At 40.1% G+C, this 23,420-nt stretch overlaps 5 protein-coding genes across 10 annotated transcripts; 1 reads left to right on the top strand and 4 right to left on the bottom strand.

Moving 5' to 3' along the window:
* The first annotated feature begins 1,010 nt into the window (after nucleotides 1-1,010).
* On the top strand, nucleotides 1,011-7,504 carry LOC145709318 (uncharacterized). The gene is made up of 18 exons (XM_081786997.1): nucleotides 1,011-1,266; nucleotides 1,334-1,425; nucleotides 1,504-1,619; nucleotides 1,671-1,749; nucleotides 1,795-2,690; nucleotides 2,767-3,323; nucleotides 3,433-3,745; nucleotides 3,786-3,954; nucleotides 4,015-4,088; nucleotides 4,506-4,587; nucleotides 4,915-5,087; nucleotides 5,133-5,328; nucleotides 5,622-5,794; nucleotides 5,837-5,992; nucleotides 6,408-6,527; nucleotides 6,799-6,867; nucleotides 7,029-7,116; nucleotides 7,330-7,504. The coding sequence occupies exons 1-18, from the start codon at nucleotides 1,145-1,147 to the stop codon at nucleotides 7,368-7,370; spliced, it is 3,516 nt and encodes a 1,171-aa protein (XP_081643123.1). The 5' UTR covers nucleotides 1,011-1,144; the 3' UTR covers nucleotides 7,371-7,504.
* On the bottom strand, nucleotides 7,502-9,577 carry LOC145706951 (uncharacterized). 5 transcript variants are annotated; one of them, XM_081784411.1, is made up of 5 exons: nucleotides 9,406-9,577; nucleotides 8,795-8,958; nucleotides 8,276-8,675; nucleotides 8,071-8,230; nucleotides 7,502-7,650 (listed from the first exon to the last, which is right to left on the bottom strand). In XM_081784411.1, exons 3-5 carry the CDS (start codon nucleotides 8,416-8,418, stop codon nucleotides 7,555-7,557), a joined length of 399 nt encoding a protein of 132 aa, XP_081640537.1. In that variant the 5' UTR covers nucleotides 8,419-8,675; nucleotides 8,795-8,958; nucleotides 9,406-9,577; the 3' UTR covers nucleotides 7,502-7,554. The 5 variants fall into 5 exon arrangements, with proteins under 5 accessions (XP_081640537.1, XP_081640538.1, XP_081640540.1 ...); XM_081784412.1 differs by having other exon boundaries at nucleotides 7,502-7,644; XM_081784414.1 differs by having other exon boundaries at nucleotides 7,502-7,644; nucleotides 8,101-8,230.
* Nucleotides 9,578-13,284: 3,707 nt separating this feature from the next.
* LOC145709317 (acid-sensing ion channel 4-A-like) lies at nucleotides 13,285-15,024 on the bottom strand. The gene is made up of 7 exons (XM_081786996.1): nucleotides 14,797-15,024; nucleotides 14,317-14,490; nucleotides 14,137-14,275; nucleotides 13,859-13,963; nucleotides 13,675-13,811; nucleotides 13,437-13,630; nucleotides 13,285-13,387 (listed from the first exon to the last, which is right to left on the bottom strand). Exons 1-7 carry the CDS (start codon nucleotides 15,022-15,024, stop codon nucleotides 13,285-13,287), a joined length of 1,080 nt encoding a protein of 359 aa, XP_081643122.1.
* Nucleotides 15,025-16,617: 1,593 nt separating this feature from the next.
* On the bottom strand, nucleotides 16,618-17,632 carry LOC145709316 (uncharacterized). Its single transcript, XM_081786995.1, has 5 exons — nucleotides 17,492-17,632; nucleotides 17,373-17,450; nucleotides 17,242-17,326; nucleotides 16,805-17,066; nucleotides 16,618-16,757 (listed from the first exon to the last, which is right to left on the bottom strand). Exons 1-5 carry the CDS (start codon nucleotides 17,581-17,583, stop codon nucleotides 16,618-16,620), a joined length of 657 nt encoding a protein of 218 aa, XP_081643121.1. The 5' UTR covers nucleotides 17,584-17,632.
* A 2,820-nt stretch (nucleotides 17,633-20,452) lies between these two features.
* On the bottom strand, nucleotides 20,453-23,407 carry LOC145707937 (uncharacterized). Of its 2 annotated transcripts, XM_081785532.1 has the most exons (6): nucleotides 23,245-23,407; nucleotides 22,696-23,194; nucleotides 22,340-22,656; nucleotides 22,248-22,268; nucleotides 21,709-21,958; nucleotides 20,453-20,870 (listed from the first exon to the last, which is right to left on the bottom strand). In XM_081785532.1, exons 3-6 carry the CDS (start codon nucleotides 22,556-22,558, stop codon nucleotides 20,743-20,745), a joined length of 618 nt encoding a protein of 205 aa, XP_081641658.1. In that variant the 5' UTR covers nucleotides 22,559-22,656; nucleotides 22,696-23,194; nucleotides 23,245-23,407; the 3' UTR covers nucleotides 20,453-20,742. The 2 variants fall into 2 exon arrangements, with proteins under 2 accessions (XP_081641658.1, XP_081641659.1); XM_081785533.1 differs by lacking the exon at nucleotides 22,248-22,268.
* Nucleotides 23,408-23,420: the final 13 nt, after the last annotated feature.

Here is a 23,420-nt window from a genome sequence, read left to right as displayed (position 1 = left end):
TTTTTAAGAGAATCTAGAATTGAAGTTCTACTAGTAATTCATTGACTCATAATTAGGTGTAACAGTCTAAAAATCAGCTCATCTTTATCAAAAAGTTAGGTTCCAGTGATCAAAATGATTTGCGATTCATAATAAAGAAAAAACGAAAGCCTTAGAAAGAGATAAGGATAAGCTGATTTTTAGACCGTTACACCTACTAATAACATTATTAATAACATTATCATTTGATAATTAGACACACTAATAATTACACATAAATCATACAATCTTTATAAGTTACCACCTAACCAGTTATGGACGTCAAACATTGCTCGATGATGGAGTTTCTTCTGTAAGACCCTTGCAAAATAGAAATATAAGTTCATTTCTATCGCAATTCCTAAATTTCTAACAGGCTCAGGTTTCGGCTCCGGCGCTGGTTCGGGGTACGAATTGGGTTCCGGAGCTGGCTCAAGGAAGAAAAAGTCCCATTGCCTTGCTGCGGCGAGATTGAAAAGAAGGGCTTTTGCAAACTTCATCAGCTTGAAATTCTCTTTTGAGAATTGTTGACCGAGGCGAAACCTTTTTATTACACCGTGGCGCAACTCTAGCGTCGGTGAAACCGCATCCCCGTCAATGTTTGCTTGCGATGAACGAAAATATTTGGACGTAATTCAACAGCGTTTTTAACAAAAATTATTCGAGCTTCATCAACAAAGAAAAAATCATTTCATTAATATTGGGGTCAGACAATTTGAACCCAATTTTCGGGTTGTAACTTCAACATTAGTTAACAGAGTCACCCCCTTATTTTACCTGCTTAAAAGTATCCTTCGATCATTATTCAATTAGTAAGTAACATTTCTATTCAATTCAAAATGCAGATTAGTTGAAAAAAGGGCTGAACTCTGAACAGAGCGCGAGCTCCTTGGTTGAGGTGGGGGAGGTAGCGCAGGATGAGTAACTCTTCTCTTATGGCAAAATGGCAGAAACTACCTGCAGCGCGCAGCTGACACGGGCGCAGCTCTTGACAAAAATTCAAAATTTCACATTCCCAAAAAAAAAATTCACAAATGAAAAATTGAATTGATAATTCCAGCAGCTAATTAACTCATAAAAATCACAGAGAAGAGCGAAGAAACTTGGAAAATTTAGGGGGGAAGAAATGTCCGAGTCAAGTGTTGATCCAGTCAAGTCAGAAAAGAAGCAAAAGGGGAAACAGAGAAAACTTACACACGATGAGCTTTTAAGACTATGCTCCGTCTTCGAAGGAGAACTACAAGCTAGGTACTCATCCTTGTTTTATTCTTGAGTTTTTCTTGAGAAGAACACTGTCCAAGTCGATTTTATTAAGGGACCAAGCAATAACAATTCTGAAGCAACAGCTGCGCCAAGTGAATACAGCACGCGAAGCTTTAAAAAGGGATGAATTTATCAACGCATCAGGTAAGCTAAATCATCGCCCTCCCACTGACGCTGCTTCGGAATGCTAGAAAAAGATTGTTGAAGGTAAAACTGGTTCAGATGACGAAAAAACGGGGAACACAGTTGGTCAACTCAAGAGCATCATTGAGCACCAAAAGGAGTCGATGCGAAAATTGAAGAGGGAAATGTGCTCCACCGAGCAAAAACATCACCAAGTGAGACTCCGTTTTTCTTCAGGCAAAAAAGATGTTCATACGAATTTTTAGCTGATGGAAGAGTTCGGAAAAGAAAAACGAAAACATCAAGAATACATGGACAAATCTGATGAGTTTGTAAATCTTTTAGGTAAAATAGAAAATTTGCTTTTTTGACAAAAAAAATGATTGTTAGAGGCTGACCGGCAAAAAATGAAGCTTCTTCTGGAAGAAGAAAAAACTCGATACGACGGGATTTCGAGGAACTACGAGAAATTGAAGAAAGACTCTTCGGAAGAGATCGAGAAGCTCAAGAAGTTCTCCATGTTGTTGGTCGAGGAAAAACAAGCGCAAAACAAGAAGGATGAGCGCTACCTTTCCCGGCTGAAGACGGCAGAGTCGGAAATCGTCGAGCTTGAAGAGACGCTCGAAACTTTGCTCAAAAAGTTGGAAAATGAGCAGGAGCATTCCGCCCAGCTGGAGCGTGGTTTAGACGAGCTCTGCGACAAGCACCAACAAGAATTGGAAGATGCGATGGCGGAACTCGAGGCGGAGAGGAAAAAAGTCGCTGAGTTGGAAGACACACTCGAGAGCAAAATTGCACAGGTGAAGAAACTCAAGGGTCTGCATCGCAACCTGCAGAAGACCGACGACCAGTTGCTCGAACTCCAGGAGAAGTTGGAGAAAGATGGCGGCAGGGCAGATCTGGAAGAGGAAATCACGCAGCTCAGGGCAAAAGTGGCCGAATTCGAGAATCAAGAATCGGCGCAAGGAATTTCTGATGAGGCGGATATGAGAAGACAGGTCGCCAACGAGCTCAAGGCGATGGAGGATCTTGAAAATGAACTCGATCGATTGCGAAAAACGGCCTTGATCCACAAGCAACTGGAGCGATTCGTGGAAGACTCGATGTTCAAACTCGAGGAACTTGGCGGGCGATTCGAGATTGAGGAAAAGAAAACGTCGGAGATGGAAGTTTCTATGGCCGAAATAAAACGGGGCTTTAGCGAACTTGACTCGACTTCTGCGAACATCATTATTGTCGAAGAAGAGCTGAGAAAGGACTACAGAATTCTTGAGGAAGAACTAAAGGTTAATTCCTTTTTCAAAATTTTATGGCAACTTTCTCTAAAAGTCTTTTTATCTTTTTCATAAAATTATTTTTTAGCGGAAATCAGGAGACTCTTCTGACAAGACATCGTTGATGGCCACGATTATTGCCGAGCGAGACGAGCTGAAAACGAAGCTTGAAGACGAATCTATTCGACGCAAGAAACTCGAAGAAGAGGCAATCGAGAAATCCCGTGACATCATGCGTTCTAGTTCCCGAATCGAGTTCGATTCCGAGACAGTTGAGAATCTCAAGAACGAGAACTTGGAGATGAAGTCGATCGTAGCGGCTTTGGAGGATGAAATCAATGCGCTGAAACGATGCACGCCAGTTCCAAAGAAGGGTTCGAAATCGTCCAAAAACTCGGATGAAATTTCCGACTCGGAAATCAAACTGCTCGCGACGGAAGAAGACCTCGAAAACGTCAAGGTTGCTCTGAAACAGGAAGAGCAAAAGACCCAGAAACAGGCGCTGCAGGTGCAGATGATGAAGGACAGAATGTTCAAGCTCGAGGAACGCGAGGAGAAATACAAAAACGTCGAGGAAGAGCTCAAGAGAGCCCTCAAGAAGAAAAATGAGGCGCAAACTGAGGCTCAAAGCTATCATAGGAAAAGGTTGACAACTGTTTATATTCGTCAAGGTCGACTCAAGACTCAGACTTTTTTTGACATTGAAAATGCTTTTTCCCTTGTTTTCAACCGCAAATGCTCATTAGCGATTTAGGAGATATTTTTTACTGATTATTTTCAAAATACTCTTCCATGTTTTCAACCAGAAAATCAGACAGATTGCAGACATCAAGACCCTGCTGGAAGATGAAGTTCGCGAAAAACGTAGCTTCGAGAAGGCCCTTGAGGAAGCGACGCGAAATCTGAAGCAGTTGGAGAAATCTGGTAAATCTTCCTCCGTCCAGGTCCAGACAGATGATGATTTCGCATTTCATTCGCGGCCGTCGAGTAGATTGGGCGCTATGTCACCCGCTGTGCACATTTTCGACGGTCCAGCTTCGCACAGGATCATTCCAGGCGGCTTCAAGGTTCGTTCAAGATTTTGTATAGTTTTTCTAGCGGATTTAGGGATGCAACTTTGCGGCAGGAATGAGCCAGGAGTCCTTGGTGCGGCCAAGTTCGATCAAGAATCAGAATCGAATCAAGCTTCCAGCGAGCAATGAGAAGGTCCAGATGAGCTTTATCGCCGAGCACGGACAATCCGCCACTGCCAAGACAGTCTTCAAGATCTCAAAAGGTAGAAATCGTTGTTGTCTCAGTAGCCCCTAAATCGTTTGAATTCAATCTTTTCTGATAGACAAAGAAACCGGCGCACCGTTCATAACTTCATCCTCGTCCGAGAACTCCACCGTCAAAGTAAGCAACTCCGAGGTAAGGAAAATCAAGCAGCAGGCGCTATTTTTTCCAATCAGGCTTCTACTAAACGCGGGGTGGGGATAATTGCCGCCATTCTAAACCGTTCTTTCCGCTCCAAAGTAGGTTACGCGTTATTAACAGTAGTTCGAGCCTTATCTCAGTTTTTGCTCGCTCGAGATAAGCAAGAGTCAGTTATTAGCCCCACCCTTAGAGAGGTTTGAAAATCACTAACAACGCATGCTTCCATTGGTATTCTATTTTAGGGGGTAGAGAACCTTAAACGCATTTTCAAGCTAATATGTTAACACGGTCACACCCTTATTTTACAAAATCAAACGAGAGAATAAGGGGATGTCTTTGTAAAATTTCTGATAGAAAAGGCTCCTTGGCAATCCAATTAACGATTTCTACCCCGTTAACCCTCTATTTTAGTCCAAATCAAGTACGTCCCTCAAAGCTGAACCAGAAGAAAAGCCAGAGGAGAAAGGAAAAGAGCAACAGCGCCAAAAATCCGGTATAATATTTCATTTGAGAAAGTAGCTTTTCTTTTCTCATCCCTCTTTACAACGCTTTTTTTTCTTTCTTATTCCTTTTCTCATTTTATAAATTTAAATTTTTGCGCATTTCAAAAATTTTCTTGAACAAACGCGACATCGATTTCAGACGGAACATCGGATGTTGTTGAAAAGAGTCCTAAAAAACCTTGTAAGTCACAAAACTGCTCGCTCGCTCGCACAAAAAAAAAGAAACGCTAGAAATTCGGCTTGGGCACTTTTGTGATTCTGATTTCTCGCTACTTATGATCAAGCTTATTGACAGTATTTTTGCATGGATTGTTTAGTGTTTGTGTATGAACTTATCCCGAGTGGCAATTCTGACGAAGCCGAGGACAGTGAGTCAATTGATTGTGAGTCGGCTGATTTAGATACCAAAGTGGAGCGGGTGCGCAAGAAGCGCTCCATGTTCGAAAAGGCGAGTAGTACCGCTCCGGCGCTCTCCTTCAAGAAAGGCAACGTAGGTAGCTCCTGTATTCCGCAACCGCCGAATGGCTTGTTTTAGACCGCCGCGGCGAAAACGTTGAACGAACAGCCCCAACCGCCGAAACAGGAAGACAGCAAGCCACAAACACAGCCCTCCAAAAACTCGAGCGCACTGGACACAGTAATTGCCGAACCGCAAAAGCTCCAATTGGAAAACTCTCAAAAAACGAAAAAGTCCCAGATCAAATCAATCTCCAAGTCTTTTCCTTCTGTAGGCATGGGTCCGAAAAGATTTCAAATTTTAACATTATGCCAAGTCTAAGAAGGCACCATAAAAGAGTTTTCCCCCGAAAAAAATTGTTCAGTAGAGTTTTAGTTACGACGATAAAATGTTTCTTCAAGATATTCAGGTCTGATATCAGCCCAGAAAAGATACTATAAAATTGGTTTGTTATTTATAGATTTTGACTGCAGGAAAACTCCAAAAAGCCTGATCAAGCAATATAATACTGAAGGGTAATTTAATTTAATTTACCCTTCAATGCGGAAAAACTGACCCTTTAAAAAGTCCCACGAAAAGAGCAAAAGGCGATGCCGTCCAAAGTCGAGAAAATCGAAAAGATTGAAAACATCGTCGAAACGCTAGAAACCAGCACAAGCGTCAACTCCACCGATAAAGGTTTCCTCGGTCATACAATTACGACCAAATCAAAAGTGAAGAAAGCATCTTCAGAATCAAAGGTAATCAACTAGGCTTTTTCTTTGCACAATTTATTGATTCAGATATCAAAAGTCAAGAGTTCAACTAAGAACAAAGAAGAAAATATTCCGGTAGACGTGCCAGTTGACGATATTCCCCCTCCTGGTGAACTTCGACGTCGTTTTTCAGAAGATTCGATCAGCTCAGAAGCCTCTGTCTCCTCCGATTCTTCCTCAAGAGTAAGTCCACTATTTTTCCCGCTTTCGCGTTTTTGATATTTTCGCTCGCTTATTATTCGCTTGAGTGAAAAGAAATGCATGAATCTTTTTACTGATTTTCACCGCAAAAATCAACTGTTTTTCCACAAAACTCTAACCAAGTTGCACAAACTGAAAGAAAAAACTTGATTCGGCAGTTGAAACTTTTGAAGTTGGAAAGCATCAAAAATAGTCGCTCTTTCATTATTCTTCATTGCATCCCAAGAAATAATTATTTTTACGGATCAATTTCTTTTTTTAATTTGAATTTTGGGCTGGACCAGGTTGCATTTAGAACCCTTTCTGACTTTCACATAGGAAAAACTAGCATTGAAAGTGTTCTTAATGCGACTGCCCGCCCGGGAGAGTTCGAGGAGTCTAGTGTTTCGTTGTTTAGTTGAAGAGAACTCACGTGATCTTGCTCGACACTGGGCTCAAGCCTGTGACGCCGCATCAAGTTGTGCCAGTCGGTCAGGAAGCCGTCATTAACCTCGACGAGATTTCCTCAAACACAGAGGTGCGCTTTACTAATCCCTTCTTCCGGAGGCCCTCCCTTAGCTTTCAAAATCGACTCTCTAGGACCCTAACGAACAGAAATCTCGGGGAAGGCCTCTGGTCCAATGCACACGAATTGCTCAAAAATACATTTTTTCTTTTAAAAAATTTTCGGTCAAAAACTTTGTTATTACCGCATGCAAAAAAAAACTGATCAATTTCGGTCATATCTTTACAATTAATTCTTAGAATCTTATCATAAGAAAATGAAGATGATCCGAATATGATTTTAGGCTCGAGGTCGCACTAGAGAGTCTCGCTCGCGCAGCCGGGAATGCCGCTCCCTATCACGAAATCGCGAAGTTAGTCCTTATTTTGAGTCCGTTTTTGAGTCTCATCCCTTTCTGAATATTCATCGCAATATCACTGACTTATCATTTTCATCCAAAAACATTACGAATTTATCGCTTCTTGCAGTGTGCATTTTTTTTTTCTTAAACTTTTTTTCTAATCCCCTTTTTAGTCTTCTTTGGTCAGACAAAGAGCTGCAATTTGGAAAGAAAAAGAAACAGGAAATCCAAATGCCAAGCTTCCGATTCCTGTCCAAACTGGTAAGTCTTATTTCAAGCTGTTCTTCTCCTGGTAATTACTTGGTGACACCCTTATTTTTCGAGTCAAAAGAAAGCATCAACGCTTATCTTGTTCTTCCTAAAGGAATTATAAATATAATCTGCAGATTATTAAATAAGGGAATCACTCTATTAACTCTTATTTTAATAATGAGCTCTAAACGCTAACCCTAACCCCTAACCTTTTTAACCTAGGCGCGCGCGGGAAGAGCAGATCTCGCGACAGCCGTCGATAATTCTTCCGACCCTCTCTTCTCTTCTTCCTTCAAAATGTTTAAAAAAGACAAAACAAAGTTACTGTGCGCTGCCGACCGTTTTTGTACGTTTCTACTACTTTTGTACTTCTTTTTCAAAAACAATAAACGATTCTTCTTTATTCCTTTATTGTATATTTTGTACAGAGATTCGGGAAAGGTTAAATCAGGGAAGGGCCTTTTCGCATTTTAATTTGAGATAGAGATTGCAGTAAATCGTCATGTCTTCGACTGTCACAGTTGATGTTAAAACGCCCTGTTTCTAAACGATTACATTTTTCCGTAAAAACTTGAACACACCAAAAAAGGAAGTCCTTTTTGCATATCAGTCAAGCTGCGTAGAAAACGAAACAGGTGAATCCTTAGAATCACTGATAAAGGGGTAGACGTCCAAAAGTGCAACTTCCAACATGATTTTTCCCGTAGAGTTAGCATATTGATACCCTTATTTTATCAAACCAAGAACTCTAGTGTTTTTGGTCCCAAATAAAATAAGGGTATCAATATGTTAATTCATATAAAAAAGCCTGCTCAAAGAGCTGTCTTTTTGACGTCTAATCCAATAAAATAACACCAGAATGAAACACCATTTATATTTCCAGAATTGAATCTGATATGAACAATCCAATTCTGGCGGGCACCAACGAATAATTCTTGTGAAGTGGTTAAGTTTAGTACTGACGTTTCTAGTAGCGATAGTGTCATCTGAAACCTGTTTTTGCAGTTCGGCAACACAGTTCAAACTGGCGAGGTCTACCTCGGCCTGATTCTCAGGACAGGGGATGCGACGCAGCCGGCGGAAGTTCTTCCACCGGATGTCATTGTCGCAATCCTTGTTTGTGCTAGAAGAATAGAGTTAGAAAGAGTTGCGGGCGTTGGATTCGTACCTCAAGAGAGCTTTGAGAACAGCTTCTTGGTGATCACAGTCGTCGAGGAGCACTTCTGGAAAAAGTGTCTTTGAGTAATCCGGCTCAGCCATTTGTGACTTTGCAAAGGCTGCTAGAAGCGTTAGCTTTTGAATTATCCACATCCGATTTTGAAAGTAAAATCTGAACGCCCATTTTTAAAGAAAGGTTCTAAATAAACAATTGACACAGTTTCTAGTACAGTAGAGCAATTTTACAGGAGAGGGTCTTAATGCAGCATCTTGGCGCACTTGAGTTTCAGGTAGGACTGACAGAAGACCAGTAGCTCGGCATCGCTGAGGGTCTCGATTCCACGTCGCTTGAGTTCGAACGCGCAGTTTGATTTTCCGAGCCCGCGGTAGTCCAATTCTCCATCATCGCCCTAAACACAAGGTGGATAACGCCAAAGAAACCCTTTTTTCTAATGCCAAAACTAGAAGCAAGCAATAGACAAAAAAGAAAGCCTGTTTTTGCGAACTATTGATTGTAAGTCATTCTTACATATTCACACCAGGTGCTTCCTCGCAGCTTGTGCCAGTTTGTGTAGCTCTTCTTGCACTTTCGCTGACCCATGAAAACAGTGAGCATCTTCGCTTGGCTTGGACAGTCCGCGCTCCAGAAATGACCGAAAAGCGTTCGTCTGCTCCAATCGACCATGTCCCCTCCTAGTCATACTTTTACACTTACGAAAAAATAATTGGCAATTTTCTACTGATTCTACCGCATTTAGCCCACAAATAGATCATTTACCAAAATATTAAATGGTCCAATAAAATTGATCAATTATTATAAAATAAACCGGTGCCTAAATCATGAATTACAAGCATGATCAACTATTACAGGTAAAACGACTCATAATCAACAAATACTTAGATTGAAAAATATCATAAATTGGTGCCTTCGAAAAAATATTTTTGGAAAAGTAAGACGAAGATTTTAATGAACTTTTGATTTGACTAAATAAGGGGGTCACTATCTTAATTCATGCAGAAATCTCAGCTTTATAATTCGGTTAAAAATAACTACTTTTTGTTGCTTTAGTAAGAAAGTGCTGTAATAATTGTAATCATTAATGTATTACTGTATCAACTGTAATAAATAAGTAACAATACCTGTGCAAGAATCAACCCCAGCAGCTCCAACTTGTGGCTGCCCGTTCGCAAGCAAAGGCAATAACACAAACTTGAGTGGTATTAATTGCATCGTGTTGATTTTTTTTTTCGTTGAATTAGCGCACTCTCTCTGTAAAATTGTAAATTAAGCTCTTAGCGCATTTATTTCTCTGTTTTGTTCTTTCGCGTTTGATTAGTGAGTTGTCTTGATTAGTCTCTCTAGCGCCGCGCCGCTAGAATGCGTGTTTACGTCATCATTACCTCGTTTACGTCGAGTGGAGTACCGTACCACACATTGCATCCCTGAAAGACACGTGACGGGTGCCCCCACCGCAAACACATCCCAGGACAATAATTAATACACAACAAAAATCACTTTGAATAATTCATTATTTTTCTAAAAAACTTTCAATGCTTCCTTCTAATAGCCAAATTTTTAAATCCAAAGAAAGAAATAATTTTTCCGATAAAATAACTCAAATTGACCATAACGCCAATCCCGCTTTCTGTATTTATTGGAAAAATATACGGAAAACGATACTGTATCATATTAAATTGATGTGGATCCTTAGTTACTGTGAATGCGGATCCAATATCGGCCGAGCCGCGGTGTGGTTAATCTCGCGGTTGCATTTTCGCCCACTTTGAGTGAACTAACCTCCTTATCAATAAGTAGCCACTTTGTTCTAAAAAATTCTAGACGAACGGGCGTTCAAATGACTCAAAGTTCGAGAGTTGAATGTGAACGAGAACTTAATCAAATTGACATTTTCAACAAAGATTTTTTGAAATCTGACCTAACATGGCAACACCCTTATTTCAAGAGTGAACTATTACACCTTTATCAACCCCCTCTTTATATAATGAATTAAGGGTATAGACGCCCTTATTTCAATTTTTTCTTTCTTCAAGAGAAGCTACCAAATAAACGCGCTTCTTTTGATAGTAGAAAATAAGGGCATCAGTATACTTATTCTAAAGGGAAATCGGTTTCTCGACAATAACCCCCTTAAAAAGCTATTACTACTATATCATTGTCTATATTCTAATTAGTGAAGGGGCCTTTAAAATTGAATTATGGCTTCAAATTTAGCTAATTGCCAGGATGCGTAAATTGCAGCTCTGGAGGTCAACGCTTGTATCGATAGTAGATAATATTGTGTATCGATTATTAGTTGCCGCTTTCATTTAGTGAAAAGTGTAATTTATTCATCAACTCCGGTATGTGGAAAAACGGAGAGTCCAGTAGGACGAGTGCGAGAATGCTGGGATGATATCAACTCATTTCTAATTCAAGAAAGGAATCCTTAATTCGGATTTTTTTTCTTCTGAGTCGAAAAAGATACAAAGAGACTGAACCAAGAGTTGAGAAAGAAAAAGGGTGCTGGCTTAATTTGCTGCGAACGGCTGGGTGATTACAATTGAGGCAGAGAGGCTGAAATTGCTCTAGAAGAAGATAATTTGGGATAATTAGTTAATTTGGACAGGAGATTAGGACCTTTCCAATTTTGAGATAATTTGGGGAAAAAGCTTCGGGAAGCAATTAATGTTGTCTAAATCAAAAGAATGGCAAATTAAGGAAGGGTCCTTAAGGGGGTAGACCTAGGTCTTGCCTGAGACAGAATATTTAGAGTTTTTCTTCAGATTCTGTTACCTTAGGTCATATTGAACAGAAATGACATTAAAAGCTTTCTTCTGACTTCAAAGTAACACCCTTAAAATTTCCCGTAAAGTTGCAATTTTTGCCCAAATTTTGAATTTTTTGAAATCATACGAATGTTAAAAGGCCCTCCTCGATTCGTTCTATTAAAAGAAAAGAGTTAAAGACCTGCTTATCAAATTATATTTCTCTAAAAAGATAATTTGCCAAGATAAGTTTATTTTGACATCAGAAAAGTACCTTCTCAAGTTTGGATAGTTGGGAAACAATTAGAAGGGTGGGCAAAAAAAAGGGTTCAAATTTTGAACTTCAAAAGAATGTCTGTTCTTGGCCTGAGTTGTTTCGTTTGTCGTAAATTGAATTTTAAAAGAGGCAATTTGCTGCGAATGCTTTATCTTCAGAGCAACTTAGAGTCTTCTACGCGAGTTAAAATTTCAGTCTCTGATAAAGAAAGTGACGAATGTGAGAGAAAACCGCCAATGATGCCGTATTTGCCAAAGGAAGGGGTTTATACAGAGTCTTAGAAAAGTACTAGCAACAGTAGTTCTACTAGATTTTACAGTGATACAACAGTAACAAAACAAGTTCTAAGGAGGCTAGGGTAGACGTTCAAAGCTTTAAGGGTACTATCTTCGATTTCCCCAACTTGAGCCTTGAATAACTCGGAACTTGTAAATGATTGCTGAGTCAATATGGTCTCATTAAATAGACCTGTCCTAGATCTTAACTATTACAGAGGGGTTTATTAATTGCTTGACCCAAAAGCGGCTAAATTTTGGCTTGAAGTGGTCATCTTCGCCAAAATGGCCTATATAAACGGTTGAATAACTCAAAAACAAGTCTGAAAACTTGGCCTTATTATATTTTTTATATGTAATTTGAACCTTAATCTTTAAAATTACAGAAGGAATTTTTCATTGAAAAACTAAAAATACCAAAAATAATTTTTTGAAAATTGTGTCTCGCAGATTTTGCGAAAATTGAGCATATTTTTAAAATTTTGCGACACATTTTTGACTCTAGAATCGAAAATATCTTGATGTAGCGATCGATACAGCTACCAACATACTGCTCTTGCTCTGAGCTTTCGAACAAGCCGTTGATCAAGAAAATCGAAGTTAAAAATTTTTTTTCGAAAAAACTTATAGTGGCCATATCTCAAGATATATTGATAATTTTGAATAGTTGTCAATAAGGTATAATCATAAAATTTTATGAAGAATCCATCTCTAATAACCGATTCTTATAAATCTTTCGAAAGGTCACCTTCTGGAAATCGAAGATAGTACCCCTAAATAAGCAGTAAACAGCTATTTTCAGGGCTTCTGAAATAAACGTTTGTTAATTTTAAAGGTGCATATTACTAATTAACGCTGGACAATCTTTTTTTCAAGAGTTGGAAAAAGAGGAGCGAAGCTAAATTTGAATCAGACGGTGTCGCTGTTGACGCGTAAGAATATAATATTTTAGGCTAATCAATCAAAAAGACATTTATTCACACGGCACCTCGTTCTTTTTTCACGCGCAAGTCCAAAATATAAACCCGATGGGAAAGACAGAGGAATACTACCACGATAAGAGCAATATAGGAGTCATCTACGGGCCCGATCAGACCCCGCACTACGTCGGTAAGAGATCACATACTTTCTGATTTTTGTGGTTGGGAATTTTTTTTTTAATGATAACGGGCTAACTAAACATTGGATTGAGTTTTATCGATAGAAAAATAAAGATAATTAGCAGCACTGGTTTCTAAAAATCCTTGTATTTTTCATCGACCAATCAAAGCTCTTGATGAAATCATTCGCTATAATAGGAATCGATTGTAAGGAACCTGATGAATATATTTGTTTTACTAAGAAGCCGTTATTATTTTTAAGCTCAATAATTTTTTTCAGACGCATCAAAGAAACAAGGAGTCCTGTTCATTTGTCTACTTGTCGGCGTTGTTGTCAAGGCTTTAATATTTAACCCAAAAGGGGGGAAGTAAAATCTCTCTTTTTAAAATTCAACTAAAGCCGATCAAAAGCTGTGTATTTTATTTTCAAGCAGCTACCTGCAAAAGCAAAGCCAGAGGATCAAGCGCCGCTGCTGGAGTCAAAAGAGGAGCATTTCTACGATTCGACGCTGCCTTGACTGTTGAGCTCTGCCAAAAAATAACAACGAAAATCAGGCTGCTGGTCAACCTCGTTTCTAGTACTGTGGATTTTTATTTGCAATTAAATCTTGTAACCGAAAGAAGAACAACGCGTGAAGGCTTTTGACAGTTTCTTTTCCACTTGCATCAGAAAGTAGCCGATTAATTTCAGCAGCTTGATTGTACTTATCAAATAGTGTTAGATTTTGTCTCAAAAGCTCCTTTTCAATTTACCTGAGTCCCAAGAAAAGACCGAAATCGCCGCCAATATCCGCCATCAGCGCTGAAATCGGATAGTCGGCAACTTCGATCTTTCGCTCGAAAATCGGCGGCGCTAGCATCAAAGTCACGTGATTCAAAATTATGTCCGATGAGTAGTGCAGCTTTTTTCGAATGATAATGTCCAGAATCGGCTCAACTTGTTGATACTGAAAATAAAATAGAATTATCCAAAGAGAAAGGCAGGGCATACTCTGATATTAGCATTTCTTTGCTTTGTACTTTCGCATGCGTCTTCGCAGCTTGTGTGCCACTCGGCTCTGGTGAACAAGTTCGTTATGCATTCAGCATGGTCTTTGAATGTACACGAGTTGGTGATGTTTGGCGCGCCTTAGAGAAGAATCTGAGTGCTTCTTTATCATTTAAATTTTCCTTACTAATGTTGAATGCCTTGAACTCGTCGACGTAGTCTGGCAAGCAGCGGCACTTGTAAATGATGTCTTCCAGTTTTGCTTTTGCCTCGCACCACATTTTCGAGTAGTCTAAAAAGCTCTCAGGTTCATGCGTGATGATGACTGACGAGGAAATTCGATGCGTGCCGGTACCGGGGTGAAATGCAAACTGGGGCAAGTTCTATCGACCGTTCCTGTCTCCGCTTTAATTTGATTGATTTTCACTTTTTCAAGCTCATCGACAAGGACCGAAAAGGACTTACAGCTATCTCCTTTCTCCATTTTCTTGCAGTTGGTGAACGGGTGGCCGAGGAAGACGATTTGCTCGACGCTGAGCATGACGATCGGCTTCAGCGTGCTCGATAATGGAATATCGTCGCGCAGCAAATGCAGATCCGTCACCTAGTAAGCCGTGTTAGAACAAGTCGGCGTGGCTTTCGTACTTGGAGTTTTTCCTGAGCAACTGTGTTCCGCAGACGGAGATTTTTCTGCATCCCGTTCCAGCCGTAAGTGTTGTCGGAAACGTTGAAGGCGAAAGAGACGGTCATTTCTGAAGCGAAACCGCCTTCATTTTCCGAAACGTCCAGTTCGTGCATATTCAATTGCAAGCACACACCCTAGAAATCAAGAAATATAGGAGTCTGGGATCAGCAACCTGTGTTAAAACCTGAGTCAGGGTCTTGAAAGGGTGTCGCAAAGGCATATTTTTTTCAGGACCTTAACTCAGGTTTTCTACACAGGTTGCCGAGCCAAGAAAAGAATAGACATCGACTATGTCACAAAGTAGACCTTTTTACATGATATTAATTTTTAACCGTTTAGCTAGTGAACCCGTATCTATTTTAAATTAGTTCGAGAGCAGAATAAGCTCCCCCAAAAAAACAACAATTTCGATTTCTTGATTCTCCAATAATTTGACGTACCTCGAACGTAGCGACTCGTTTCCAGTTGTTCTTGCATTTGATATTCCCGTATGTGCAGTAGACAACTTTGAGAAACGGCATTGTGGAACGGAAAAACTCCTTGAGCTTCAAATCCGGGTACGCGTACTGTGTAGTACCGTGGCCGGCGTACTTGTGCCCATAAAAATGCCGCAGCTCAAGATCGGTCAGATTTGGATAGAGCTTGTTCTTCAGCATTTTTGAATGCATACTATCCGAACAAACAGTGACCACGGGTCGGTGATGGCCACTGCTCACGAAATCGGATTTGAAGGATGAATGGTATTTCATGAAATCTGTCACGTTGTGCACAATTGCTATTACGACCTTGTCAAAATATTGAAAAAATAGAAACCTCAAAATGAAGTTAGACCCTTTATAAAGGCTTTAGAAACGAATATGATGTGATAAACTAAGGGTCTCACTGTGTTATCTAAGATAACTTATCTTTGCCAGAAAAATCAACGGATGAAATCATATTTTCCTAGAATCATATTTTTGACTGGATTTCCTAGCGATGTGTAAAGCATTCCGATCGAGTAGACAAGGAAAATCACGCAGTTCTTGTATTTTCGCATCATTCTCTTCGAGTTTCTCTTTATCCGTTTTCGTTGTTGATTGCTGTGGCGCGGGGTTCTCTCTGTTTTTGGTTTGTCGACGATTAATTCATAATTTATACAGACACACGTAATTGACCCATTTAGCAAAAAATCTTAAACAGTACTTTCCCCTTTTTTCATCGATGTCAAAATAGAGACAAATTTCTCGAAGAGTAAAGGCAGAACTTATCGAATATAAATGAGCCCAGCTTTGATTATCGAAATTTGATATAAACGATAATTTCATCTGCCATATCTGACGGGAGTGATTATTTATTCACGCGTTGAACAATAAGTGAAATTAAATTTAACTTCTGTTTTACTGTCTATTCATATATTTTGGGGCTCAAATGAGGGTCAGTCACTAAATACGTGTCTACTGGAAAAACTGATTTTTCGATCTGTACCCCCTTAAAAAGTTGCTCTATTTTTGGATCAACGGGACTCTGGGCTCGGTATCCTGTGTAAAATCCTGAGTCAGGATTTGAAAATGCTAAATATTAAGCTCCGATTTATTTGGCATTTTCAAACCCTGACTCAGGTTTTTTACACATGTTGCGGAACCCAGTCAGTCTGACTCAAGTGCAGCTCTTTCGAACTAAACCAATCCTCTCTTTGAGCGGTTTCTTCTGCAGCGCGATTTTCAGTTAGATGGTTCAATTTAGCTCGTGGTTGATGGATGAAGCTCTGCTGATCAAGACGAAAAAAACAGATTACATTTGGAGGCAATTGGCTATCAAAGGCTTTAGCTTTTGCAATGTCGTATTATCGAGCTGGATTATTCGGCCGAATTAAAACTCTTTTTTCATTAATTATTTCGCTTTGATGAGAATAATTAGGATTTCCTTTACTAGAAATGACGTGATAATGCTGACATCATGTGTTTGATAAATAAGTATTGATTGAATTAATAAAGCATAATTGATCAAAATGGATTTTTCAAAATGAAAGATTTTATTTTCGCAGTTCTAGTTTGCCTAAGTACTGGACTCGTCAACCTGTGTCCAAAACCTGAGTCAGGGCTTAGAAAACTTAAATGAAAAGCCGCAATAAATCAAGATGGAACTTTTGGTGAAGTTGCTTGGCGGCTTCGTTTTCAAAATAGCCGCAAAAAGTGCATTTTCATTGAAGTTATCTGAAACCCTAACTAAGATTTTGGACACAGGTTGCCGAGCCCTGCCCTAGTAAAACAGCAAATTGTTTTCTAATGTGTTTCTTTTTGACCCATTTCTTCGCCGTCCATTTGGGATTCTGGGCCATCTTGGGATTGTGAATTATTATTACCATCGAAGAAGTCCTCGCCTGAACATTGAACAGCCACATCCTGGCTGCCTTTCAAAACGGCTATTTTCTCTTTCATCAAAAATGAATTATAAAAGGAATGAAGGAGCCCGTTCCCGGTTCCGTCTCCACCTCGTCGTCTTCGCTCTCCTCCTCGCTATCCTGGAACTCAAGAATGGCGCTAGGTTGGGGGATTACGAAACTGTTTTTGATCCGCTGCGGCTTGATCATATTCTTGCACTGTTTCTGAATCTGCCGGCAGCGCTTGCACTCTGGCACGGGGCAGTTGTCACCGTCTTCGCAGAGATATTTCGTGTGGTAAGCCACCATGGCGAAGTAGCCCGTGCACTCGTCACAATTGTTTGCTTCCAGCTCATATGTGGGCTCGGCAATCAGAGTACTGTCTGTGTGCAAAACCTGAGTCAGGGTCTTGAATAGACGCTACGCCGCGACTTAGGTTTAGTCCACAGGTTCCCGAGGCCGGTACACCGGAATGTGTATCGACTCAGGTTTTGACTCAGGAAAAGCTACTATTGCCGAGCCCGACCTGACACTCTCGAGTATGCCTGATTATTTGGTGCATCTTCCTGCAGCGTGCTGAGTCGCAAAAATTTCGAGCAAAGAAATATTCTCTACAAAAAGTTGTAGAGACTCTGTTTCCATTATTTTAAAGCCAACCTGTTCTGTAGACATTTTGAAGCATTTATCAGATACTCGTTTGTCTTCATCATAAGTACGTCATTAATCTCCTCCCCCCTAAAAAGTGTCAGAAGAACGGGGCGAAATTCTTTTTCAACCTTTTTTTAAAGAAACTTTTTTCTGGAGGCTCAAATTCTTTTTTAATCTTCTCTTCTTTGATCTCTCGTTTAATTAGAATCCGAGGCTCCATTTTCGGTGATTTTTATTTTGGAAAAACAAAAGTGAAAAAAGAATTTATGTTTTCGCGAAGTCTAGAGAACTTTTAGCAAAAGTCGCAGCTGGCTTCCCGATTGGATCATCCGAGAAGTAAGACATTTAGAATGACTCATTCATTAGTTGGAAGTTGGACATCAAGGAAGAAAAATGAAGAAAAGCAAGTAGATTTTTCGGTACTTTATTCCTCGAGATCAATGGCTGGTTATGTTCAGATTACAAAGAAAGAGTTCGCCGCCGATTTTTCGCAGATTTTCGGAGAGGAGGAAAGTCTTTTGATTTCATCATTTCTTTGACTTCCTTTCGATGTGCGGATCCGGGCTAAAATGACAGGGGTTAGACGACGCAAATGATCCCCTCGAAGTTAAAGTAAATAACCAAATTTACCATTTGTATAAAATTTTTAAGGTAAATGTCAAATTTTAGATGTGATTAAATCTTCACTAGGCTAAAAACTTAAAAAAGCTGAGTACCATGTTAGTTGGAATAGTCGGTAGTGGGGAGAAAAGACATCGAATGACTGGAACAACTGCATCCAATACGTAGTGTTTACCAAATCTCTTTGCGAAAGCATTCAACATCTTGTCCTCCTTGTCGTATTCTGTCCATGCTTTAACCAATTTTACGAGCTCACAATGCAGATTTGAAGAGTCGCGGAAGGAAATGGCCCAATCTTGTATGCGATAAGCCATGAAATACCGGAGATCAGGGCAACGCCAGATAATACGAAGAATCCTTGGAGGAAAGTCCAAACCATACTCTTTCCGATGAACGTTCCAAAGCTCCTCATCTTCCTCCGCAGTTTTAAACCTATGTTTAAGGTTCAGGTGGCCGGGATCGAATTTTTCTATTTCTATTTGTATCTGCAAGAAAATACAGTACTAAGGTATTATGTGGACTAATTTATTCTATCTCTTTATTTTTATTCCATTCCTGTGGATGATATCAAAATCACAAATAATAATATCGAAAATTTGAAAAGCGCTCAAAAAGTCATCGACCACCTCCCCTAGAATGTGCTAAAAAAAGTACCTGAAGAGCATCAATGCCAATTCCGGAGAAAGTTTTCGAAATGGCGAAAGAACACAAGGGGACCACAAAAAGCCCTCCAATTTACCAACAATCCATTTTTCGACCTCGTTTACATAATCGTGTTCGACAAGGAGCAACCCTTAAATAATATTAATTAACGGATTAAATTGGCCGGAAAAATATAAATTTTCGATTTTGACGAAAATTTCGTCTTCGACAGAAACCATTTATAGGATTGTTTTCATGGCTTATCGAGCTTCCGAAATCATCTGAAAAAAACCTCTTATCATAGCCTGAGGCGATTTCAGGAACATTTCTTTGAAATTCCTACGAACGCGGATATCTCACGCCACAATTGATGAAATCACATGATAAGAACATTTTTGGAAAGCTCACCTTCTGAGGAATGGGGCAAGAAAGAGAAATTTGAAAAAAAATTAGTTTCACTGGCAAAAATAATTATTTCAAATTTTCGGCCAATCAGAAAAAAGTCGATTTTACAAAATAATTTTTACGTTGCCCAAATCCTCACAATCTAAGCTTTCGATTGATATCTTTATCGCTTGGTTTCATTAAGTATCACGTGAGTTATGGCTGTTCGAAGGCGAAAAATTTATATTTTTTCCGGCCATCGACTTTTATGATTCGATCAATATAGAGTTACCTAGGTAAATCTTTTGATTGGAGTCCTTCTTATCGTCCAAAAAGCGCCAGATCTTTAACTTTACTAAATAGTCTAGATCGGCGAAGCTCATTCTCTAGCTGCTCCTCAAAACTCTCAAAAATTTTCGACTGCGTTGAAATGCCGGCGTTCTTCGCCGCGTTTCCGCGCCGAGCCAACTTCTGGAAAAAAAGTCCTTCATTTTCGACAGCGCTTCGAGAAAGCTTTCAACTTTCGATAAAAATGATCACAAAATTTTGCCTGCAAGATCAATAATTGAACACTTTCCCTTAAGGATATAGCCGTTCTCAAGGCACTTTCGTAGCGCCAAAAGGGGACGATAAATTTTTTTCATTTCAAAAGGAACCCTACCTAAAATTGCCTAAGAAACCCGATTCTAGTGTTCTTTCTACTTTTTTAATGGAAAAATTTCTCTCTAGAGCAATTTAAAATCTTACGATCACTTTTTCTCGAGAATTTTCAATTAAATTGGTCGAGTTTTTTTGATAAATTAAAAATTTGGACCTTTCTCTACATTCCTAGGGTCTAAAGTTTAATAGATTCCAATTATTTATGATTCTAGAGCCATTTTTATGAGGCTTACTTGAGTAAGCCGAAGCGTCAGACAGCGCTCTGGTTTGCTGCGCTGGGCGCCCTCCTCCATCGCGCGGTGAGGCGCGTATGTGAAAGTGCTCGCTGATTGGTCGAGCGCCCTGAACGCAGCATTTAAGAAAAAGAAAAGCCAAAAAGAAGAAGACGCTAGAATGAAAATTTGCTCGGGTTTTGAAATTTTGAGGCCCTAAGAAGATAGATACGTAGTTATTTATAATATAACACGGTTTAGTTTTAGCGATTTAATTGAAAAATTTCGAGAAAAAGTGATCGTAAGATTTCAAATCGCTCCAGAGATAAATTTTCTTTGAAAAAAATTTTCAATAACATCAGAATCGAATTCTAGACATAATTTTAGGTAGGACCTGTCTTAAAATGAAAAAATTTTATCGCCCCATTTCGGCGCTACGAAAGTGCCTTGAGAACGGCTATATCCTTAATTCTTCCTCCCTTTAATTTGATAAAATTCATATTTAGTGATGAATTCGATTTATAATTTTTCTTTTAAATTTATTCGGAGCGACAATTTTCAATAGTGAATTTATTAAATTGGGAATATAAACAGCAGAGACATAAATAAAACGTTTTCAAGAGCAAATACTGTTTATTTGGGATAGTGAAAATTTAACTTTTTCAATTCCATTTTGTTTTTTGAAACCTGCAAATTTTGCGAGTTGAAAATTTTCACTTTTCCGAAGAAACAAGTAAAGAGAGTTGCAAAGGGTTGAACTGGGCAGAGAAATAAACTATTAATGGATGGGGTCTTTTTTCAGATAATCTATCATACAAGCATAGTAATAATTAGACAAGGAGCTTATGGAACATGTTTAGCTACACTCTACCCTGAAGCATCGAGACGATGTCCTTCTTGCCGTCGAGTTTTAGTGGCTTTTTGTTTTTCGATGCGGTGCCGTAAAGTTGGTTTTCCGACGATTCCCAGTGATAGAAAAATTCGCCCTCTGAAAAATTTTATCTTATTGCTGAGGTTTTTAATTATACGCAGCGCTAGGTTCAGCAACCTGTGTAGAAGCCAGAGTTCAAAAATTTTCGGCTCCCGGGCAGGGGAGCGGCGGCCGGCCGGGCGCGGGCACGCTGCCCGCCTGCGCCCCCGGGCCTCGCGGCCTCAAGCGCCCGAGCCCGTTAGGGCCGCGGCCAGTTTTTATGATTACACCGTGCCCGCCTGAGCCCCCGGGCCTCGCGGCCTCAGGCGCCCGAGCCCGTCAGGGCCGCGGCCAGTTTTCGTAAAAGAAGAAGAAATTTTCGCCGAAAACTTTGAAAATTTAAATAAAAATTAAGACTTTTTTCGGTAACCCGTAAAAGAGTTTTCTTCGAAAAAGACTCCAAAAATTGGCTCAAAATTTGGTCTAAAATCAAGATTCTCGCGAATTTCCGTACTTTTTTTTACCATTTTCGCTTATTTTTTGACGGCAAACTTATTCAAGTCATCGAATTGAAGCTGAAAATACCGATTGAAAGTAGGTCCCTCTGTGCTCGCGGGCGCGGCCGGGCGCGAGCAGGAGGGCAAGGGCCCGCGCCCGCGTGAGCCCGCGGGCACCTTCAATTTTTTGCCCGCGCCCGCGTAAGCCCGCGGGCACCTTCAGTTTCGGGCCCGTGCCCACCTGAGCCCCCGAGCTTCATCAATTTTGTGCCCGTGCCCGCCTGAGCCCCCGACCATTTTTCCATTCCGAGCCCGCGCCCGCCTGTGCCCGGGCAAATCGCGGGGTTTTTGAACTCTGGTAGAAGCCTTATAAACTCAGGAGACAGGCCCTGTGTCAGTAAGAAGTTTCTGTTACTTACTTTTGTTGGAATAGAAGATCGCATCTGAGGAATTATCAATATAAGCTTGGCAGGCATTTCCCTCCTTCCATCCAACACAGCCAGTTGAAATCAGCGCATCGTGACAGAGGCCTTCATCGCAGGCTCGTCCTTCTGGAAAGTCCAAGTACTTGATTTTGATTTGACAAACTGAATAATCTTCGCAAACGAGTTGGTTCTTGTTCTCTTGCTTGATCAACTTGTTTGCTTGATTGAGGATCATCTTCGTTATCTAAAATGATTTTTAGCACTTTATCTTGAAACTGAGGGTTTATTTACAGTCATCAAATGCGACTTTAATGACTTTAGTTGAATTTCATGACTGTCAAATCAGTTTCATCAGAGTGCCTCATCTAAATTGTCGACAAGATCTATGCTGGTCGACAATGGAAAGCCTCTGTTCTAAGACGGAATTAATGAATTGAAATGAAGATCTACATGAGTCCGAGATTACAAGATATTCCCTGTATGTTTTGCTGTTAATTCATGAGTATCACTGTATGAACTGATCAAGACTTAACCTTTTTCTTCACCTTAAATTTCTTAAAATGAGTTATTCCTGTTTTAGTAAAATTTAAGCGGTCTTCGTTGTCTTCAGCGTCCTTTTTCTTACCGTCATTGAGTTGGATCGATTTTCGGAGAGTGTTACATTCACTGGCATATTGGTGATCGTTTTGCATTTTGGTGGATCAACGAGATTCGGGATACAGGGAACGTAGTTGTTCGTTGGCGCTTCGGTGGAAGCGCTTTCTACTTCGCGGAAGCCGGGTGTCAAGACCGACTTGAGCTGGAATTGGAAAGGAGAAATGGGATCAGCAGCCAGCGTCTCCATGTTTAAAGTTGCGACTTCAACGCCGGGATCGTAGGATCGACCGTTTGGAGAGAATGAAATTGCGTAAGAAGATGGACTCTGCTTATCCACCAAAATATCTAAAGAAGACTTAATTACAGAATACCCTTATGCTTTACCATTCTTGTAGCTGATGAAAGTAGTGCCAGTAAGATTAAAAGCTTGCGGCGTCGCTAGAATCGTTTGCGGAACACTTACGTTCTCCAAATCGCCGTATGCGTAGAGGTATCCGATCGAGTCCCAGCCGAATTCGATCTCGTAGTTTTTGGAAGTAAGTCGATCGACGGAGTAGAATCGCGGAAGAACGGCAGCTGGTACTCTCTGTTTGAAGATGAATTCTTGGGAGGGATTTTCAAAAGGTTTATTTTCTCAAAATATCTGTATAAAAGCCTGAGAAGGAAACAGCAGAATTAATGATTGAAAAACGAAATCAAGGAGGATCGATCAGGAATAAGAGACCGTCTCGGACGATGATGAAAAATCCCTGGAACTAGATGGTTATTCTCGCATTGCTCTGAGAGAGTAACATTGAAGTTTATGTCGGCGCGCGCCTCTCTCAGATATGTCAACCGGATACCGTTGTCATCTGCTTGTCCGAGCACTGCTGCGTTTTCAAAACTTAAATCATCAAATGAAACCTTGTTATTAACATCAGCTTCGTTTCAAACCTAAATTCTTCGAAGAAACAGCTTTCTCCGTCTCTTCTTTTTCGACTATTTTCGGAAGAATCTTCAGGAACGCGAATGATGCCTTCCCAAAAGTTGCTTCCAGCATCGCAGCTTGAAGGATCAGATGTATCACAATCGTATTCGTATTTTATGATATCCGGCACTTCGAAGAAGAT

Source organism: Oikopleura dioica, chromosome XSR (assembly GCF_907165135.1).
Source record: "Oikopleura dioica chromosome XSR, OKI2018_I68_1.0, whole genome shotgun sequence".
Classification (NCBI taxonomy): domain Eukaryota; kingdom Metazoa; phylum Chordata; class Appendicularia; order Copelata; family Oikopleuridae; genus Oikopleura; species Oikopleura dioica.
The sequence above is the reverse complement of the archived record's forward strand: the minus strand, read 5'-3'. Positions and strand labels throughout refer to the sequence as shown.